At 44.1% G+C, this 6,749-nt stretch overlaps 1 protein-coding gene across 1 annotated transcript in view; it reads right to left on the bottom strand.

Annotated features, from left to right (window-relative positions):
- Positions 1-4,305, bottom strand: part of Lcp2 (lymphocyte cytosolic protein 2) — a 45,009-nt gene extending 40,704 nt beyond the window's left edge. The window contains exons 1-2 of the mRNA XM_021177401.2: positions 3,827-4,305; positions 287-349 (exon numbers count right to left, since the gene is read on the bottom strand). Of these exons, the coding sequence (XP_021033060.1) occupies positions 287-349; positions 3,827-3,904 (141 nt within the window). The 5' untranslated portion in view covers positions 3,905-4,305. The remainder of the gene's footprint in view (positions 1-286; positions 350-3,826) is intronic.
- Between the last annotated feature and the right edge of the window lie 2,444 nt (positions 4,306-6,749).

The raw sequence follows: 6,749 nt of genomic DNA, 5'->3' as shown, positions 1-6,749 counted from the left end.
AAAAAACAAAAAACAAAAAACAAAAAACAAAAAACAAAAAACAAAAAACAAAAAACAAAAAACAAAAAACAAAAAACAAAAAACAAAAAACAAAAAAACAAAACACAAAACACAAAAAACAAAAAACAAAACACAAAACAAAACAAAACAAAAAACCAAAAGGCTTTGTGGAGGCATTGACCACAGACATTGACCATAGGGACTAGGTAGACCAGTTGACCCTGCAGCTGTTGGGCAGAGCACATCATAATTTTGGTTTCAGTGTGTGAGACTGGAGAGAGCTTACCAAAAACCGAGCACCATCAATGTGGTATTTCTTCACAGCCTTCTCACAGTCCCTGTAGTTCAGCTGTACAGAGAAGAGCAAGATGCCATCAGTCCCACAGACGCCCGTGCCTCCCCCCAACTTGCCTCCCCTGAGCTTAGCAATTTGTGGTACTTGTGGCTAGCCAGCCCCTTCCTGATCCTTAGTCTGAGACAGGGGCCAGGTTCCCACCTTAACCATGCTTTTACTACTCCCTTGGGGTCTCTGAAATAGAGAAACTGTGCACTCTAGGCCTTGGGACCAGAACCTCTGGGAATACACTGTCTTTAAAGCCCAACAAAGAAGGTCACATAGTAGTCAGGAGAGCAGAAAGGAACTGACAGAAGAAACCAAACACCAGCCCCTGTCTTGTGCCCCCAAAAATCATCTTGGTAACTACTTAAGCAATTTAAATAATGCATCCTAGTTTTGAGCATGATGAAGAATTCGACTCATATTCAGTCTTGTTATGGTGACTTTTATTTCCTCTTAAATGACCCAAAACAACAACATAAACAAACCATCAAAGACCTGTGCACTGAATCACCCCCATAATTTTTAACCACTGAGTTCAGGTCATTTCCCAGGCTGCTAGCTCAGCAGTGAGACCAGCAGCTGCTAGGTAGTGCTGGGTGCTGTGTGTGTGGCAGGCCCAAACCAGCTGTGAGCCTCTTCATCCCCCAGTTTTGTGGGTGAAGGATGAGAAAGCCAGAGTGTTGCATGGGTGGGAAGTGACATAGGTGACAACTGAACTCCAGAGCATGGCTTTAACGTTTCCACGGAGATAGTCTCTATGTAACAGTGTCACATACTTAAGTGCACACTGTGTGTAACAGGAGCCAGCCAAAAGAACTATCCGGATAACAGGTATCTCACAGTGGTCATTCATTTGCTTATTATTAATTTTTTTAATGTGAGGTAAATTGTTGAAGTCAAATTCTCAGAACAGAGTGATGGAATTAACAGAAATAAGTGTTTTAAGGTCTCAGTTTTCAAAGCTAACCTATGATGGTGGTGTGTACACATCTCACCTTGTCCATCAATAGCACAAAAGTTCACACCTAAAACACCTCCAAGATTGAGGTCTGGAGTATTTAAGGTAAAATATTTTCCTCAGGAAGCTTAGGTTCTTCTGATAAACATTTTGACCTTCTTTGGAGGAAAATTAAAAATCAGTATCTTATGACAAAACAACAAAACAAACAAACAAAACCACCTCTAATCTTAGCACCGAGGAGACTGAGGAAAGAGGCTGGGATCATTGTCAGTCCAAGGCCAGCTGAGCTATCCTCCCAGGACTCGCCTCAATAATAATAACTTTAAAATATACTTGTTGTCACCTCAGAGTGAGGATTGCACTCCGGAAGCTGATTTGTAGGCCAGTGTTGAGGGAGGCAGCATCTGCACTACCCTGCTATCTCCTTGACCCTCATGCCAGGTATGTAGTAGGCTCTTGGAATTGTCAGCTTCCCTTAATTCATTCTGCTGTGATCACTATCAGATGAATTGCTGGTTCTGTAGAGTCCAGATATCGACTCTAAATCAAAGCTAGAGTTCCAGCCTTGAACCTAGATATTTGATGCAAACCATTAAAACTGAGTCTTGGGACCTAAAACCTGTATTTTAACAAGCACCCTAATAATTTTGGTTAGCACTCGAGATTGATAGGCACTGACTGAGTGGTTACTCAGCTTTGTAGATGATGGCTACTAAGACTCAGAAAGAAGGGTCTGGCTTAAGGTCACATGGTGAGGTGGAAACCCAACAGAGTTAGAACACATGGCTATAAAGCCAGTGAGTATACTGCATGGCCCAGCAATACTCTCCTGCCAGGCCTAAACCAATTGAAGGAGTTAAGGACATGTAGACTATGGCGGCTTTAATCTTCGTAGTTTTGATCCCAAATGGAGGGTAAGACACACATGTTTGAGGCCATATGACATAGTCTCCCCAGGCTGTCTGAGCTTCCACATCATGTGTGGTTTAGAAGAGCAGGACAAAGATGCAATAGAACCTGGGGCTCAATGTCTCCCACGCATTTCCTTTCCACCTCCCCGCCATCTCATCTGCTTAGTTACTGTTCATGGCTCTCTTTCACTGATTGGGAAGTTTAGATATAGAGAAGCAATAAAAAGAAGTCCCCAAGCTAGATGGAAAGGTCACGTTTAAACCAAGGCATGTCTGACTCCAAAGCTGGGTAGAAGTCAGAATGGCCCAACCCTAAGTCAAACTGTGCCTTTCTGCCTTAACTTACTTGGTTTCCAGTTAAGAAAAGTATTTCAAAAACATGCCTCAAAAGTCAATTGCCCAATGACATTTCCACCCACAGTGTTGAAAGTTTGTAATGACCTTATGGGGGGAAAGTAACCCAAGTGAGATTCACAACAGATGGCAAATGGCTGGATCTGTGTGCAGTGTTCCTGCCATGCCACACCCAGTACAAAGTGCTCACATTTTCTACTGTAGGTTGGGAAGGAACCACTGTATAGATTACAGGTTAGAGCCTATCCTTGGGAATATTTCTTTAGAAAAATAGAAGCCAAAGTAGATGAATTATATGGTCTTAGCTTTAGGACATTGTCTTAATCACTACCTGGAATATCAGTGGAATTTGAAGCCAGCCTACAGGAATATGAACAATAGAAGCCCATGTCGTAAGATTTCTTACCTCCTTGGCATGGGTGCCTAAGAAGAGTTTAATGGCTTGGGATATGCCTAAGCAGACTTGTGGTCAAAGTTCACAAGGATCTTGCCTATCTCCTCCTATCCTGGAAATCAGGACAGTAGAACTCTGGTCCAGCCTGACTTCTAAGTCTGCTGAACTTGTCTTCTACGTCCCTAACTATCCTGGGGCTTATGTCTGCTTTCTGGATAGCTTTCCAGGATTCTCATAAAACTCCAGTGAGACTCTGGCCAATAAAGAGACTCTAGCCTTCTTCCAGGATCATGAACAACAGATGTCAAAACACCAGTGTTCATCCAGCTTTCTGTTCTAACCTTCTGCCCTGCATGTTCATTTTCCTACTCCATATCTCCCTTTCTTGTAAGTAGCCTTTACCCCAGTAAGCCTCTGCATCTCAGAGCATGTGCTTTAAGGCTAAATAGGCAAGACTCCAATCTAACCCGATTGTAGAAGACTCAAGAGCTTTGGAATACTTAAACTCCCCGAGCTGACTTTTCAGCTAAGCAAAATAATGATGTTGTTACGACGCAACACTGTCAATGCAGATTGTTAATAAGTCAACACAGATCTCCCATGACAGTGGGTTGTGTCTGACAAGACACAGCCTGTAGAGCACTGGAAGTACAGGCAGTGTGTACTAGGGACTTGTGTAGCTGAGGGCCCTCTCCCCTATCTTTCTCTACAGGACACATTACCAAGAAAGCAATGTCTGTCTGTGTCCTAGTATCTACCACTATACCATACACCTTCCGCATTCTGTCCACAGCCCACCTCCCGTCTCTGCCCACCCAACCAAAGACATACCAGACCGACCAAAGGCACGAGAGGGAAAGACCCACCTTCCTGAAATAGTCAGCAAGGTTGTCTGTGCTCCAGGCTAGGACCTCTGAGCGAAACGGGACATTCTTCAAGGCCATGGCTGCTCTACAGGGAGAGGCTCACAAACCGAGGAGAGGTGATGCAGCCATGAACAGGGAAAAAGCCCAGATCCAGAGCTCTGAGGTGTCCTTGGCTCTTCTGATTCCCAGATGCCCTCAGGAACACCCTTGTTGAAGAGGACTCTTTTCTGCTGTAGCCAGATCCCCAAAAGCAGCGGCTTCCCCTGTGAACAAATATGGTCTCTTCTCAGAAAACGACTCAGCTAGTTTCCTTTACCACTTCCTCTGCTGACTTCTAAATAAGTAAACAAGGAAGGACAGCTCTGGGGGTTCATAATGCAGAGAGAGGGGAGAGGAGAGAGAGAGAGAGAGAGAGAGAGAGAGAGAGAGTTAATTCCCCACTGGCTCAGACACCCCAGCCAAGTAGGAGGAGGAACAAAGGGGGCTTAAACTCCACTGTCAGTTCAAGTATTTTTTTCCCATTAGTCTCTCAGACACTTAAAGCTGGGCACCATATTTGTGCTTGGCTGACTCTTTGCAGATAAGGATCTCTTTTGACAGTTCCTTAAAATTATCTATAATTTCATCCACTAGTGAACTGTGGGAGAAGGAAGATAGTCTCTCAATGTTTTCCGCCCTCCTTCCCCACCAGTTTGTTCTTATTGAAAGCAGAGTGGCCTTCAGCTGCTTCTTGGTGTTATGAAGCCTGGCTCCTTAGCAGTCAGGAGAGGTAAGGATGCTACAGGTCAGAGGAACAGCTCCATTTCTGATATGAATGTTTATGCACTGTAGTTTTGAGCATGAAATGACAGTCTAGGTAGACAGTTTCCATATCTGCAAGGCAGGGAAACAAAGGGGTTATACACATAAAACTGATGCATTTGTTCGGCAAATGTAAAGATAGAAAGTTTAAAGAATTGTTGCTATTGATGGCACACCTTCTATACGCTGTTTTTGTTTTTGTTTTTGTTTTTTTGTCTTATATTCTGTCTACCATTGTTTCTTTCGTATATGGCATTTGTTATTGATTCTACCATATGCCTAGGCAAAGAGTATATACAATGCCTGGAAATGGGAGAGGGGGAGTTGCTTTCTCCTCCAGTCTCAGACTCTATAAACTTCTCACAGACTGATACAACCATTGGCAGTGAGTGCGACCTGAGGTTAAAGCATTGGTTCATAAGGCAACCTGCAAACGCAGGTTAGCCAGGGTTCCACCTGTATGTGCACATGCATGAGTGCACGTACAGGAATGTACAGGAATGCGCGCGCTCGCGCGCGCGCGCGCGCGCACACACACACACACACACCTAGCTCTCTGTTCCAATGTTTGAATAACGCACCCTTGGTACCTGAGGTGCTGTTCCTGAAGGTTTGTCAAGGGTAGCTTTAGTCATGTGTGCTTTCCATTTTCTATAGACTACGAGAAGCCCTGCTGCCTCTAGCAGCTGTCTCAGTACCTGATTATGAGCTTAAATGAGATGCAGATGCAGTGCAAGGCCCAGTCCCTGAAACATGCTCCATGCTGCTGATCTGCAGGAAATGCCCAGGTTGGTTACATGAAGCTCAACTGTGGCTGACGCTCAATGGACCACTGCCCTGCTGCTCCAAAGCTCCCTTCTCAGTGAGAGACATTACTTCATCTTTCAAATCAGCAGCATGGCAGCCAATTGAAAATGGAGAGTAAAGAAGGCATCATGGAATGATGTATATGTATAAGCTTGGAGAGTGGAGTGGATAGGTGAGAATTCTGGACCCCAGTCAATCAAATAACCAATCAATCAAATAACCAATCAATCAATCAATCAATCAATGTCAAAATAGAGAAATTCTATGAAAAGGAATATTGCAGATCATCCTTTAAAGCCAAAGCAATAAAGTGTGTGTGTGTGTGTGTGTGTGTGTGTCGGGGGGAAGGTGTCCTGTTTTTATTATTACTCACCCAACTCAGGGTTAAAAAAACAACAGAAAAGTAGAAGATAGAATAAAGATATTGTTGAACATGACACACCTTTGGAATAAAAAGAGGCCAAGATGAGCAGTCCATAGGGATCAATAACAAGGTACTCAGGGACCAGGATAATAACAATGAACATAGTAGAGGTGCAAGGGCACAGAAAGCCCCTCCAGTGTGTCAGGACATGTGCTGAGACCTTTATACCACCCCTCCCTATGGTTAGCATAGGTATTATTCCAACTGCACAGAAGGGAGCCATGAAGTCAGAGTAGAGAAGTACCTGCTTGCTCCCTAAGCACCTCCAAGAGGCTGTGCATCCCAGTCTTGTCCAGAAGTACCTGAGTCCAGAGCCACTGTCCCTTGTCATTTGTCTCCTCTGAGGTCTGCATGCTTTGTCAATGCCCAGAATGGAGTTAGGATTCACTCCAGGCCTGTCTGCAGAGCCTGGACAGTGTCCCTTTATGCATAAGGGACAGTTTATGGATTGCAACCTACAAAAAGCTAGTGAGTTGCTGATCTGAAATGTCTTTTCCAATGTGTCCCTTGACCACAGATGATCAAAGCCAAAACTTGTCTCAGGCCTTAGACTTTTCCCACCCCCAGGGTGATTTCTCAATAATTTTAGGTTTCATATCTCCTGTGTCCGGCTAAAGTGTTCTAGAAACATCCAAGGCAGGGCAGCTCTTATATAAAAACAAAAAAGATTTCAGGAAACCAAGAGAATGTCTGTGATCAGGTGTCAGTTCACTCATTCCAAACTAGGTCTCTTTATAAGAACAATGGGCAAGCCTTTGCACTTAGCCCAAGATGGCAGCAGTATGAGAATGACAGTAACTAGGCTCATTGTCAAGGTCTTATTCTCTTGAGTGTGAGCATGAGGCAGAGAAGCAGGTAGGGACCAGCAAAGACCTAGCATTGGAAGCAAGG

The sequence above is a fragment of the Mus caroli genome, chromosome 11, assembly GCF_900094665.2.
Source record: "Mus caroli chromosome 11, CAROLI_EIJ_v1.1, whole genome shotgun sequence".
Lineage (NCBI taxonomy): Eukaryota > Metazoa > Chordata > Mammalia > Rodentia > Muridae > Mus > Mus caroli.
The sequence above is the reverse complement of the archived record's forward strand: the minus strand, read 5'-3'. Positions and strand labels throughout refer to the sequence as shown.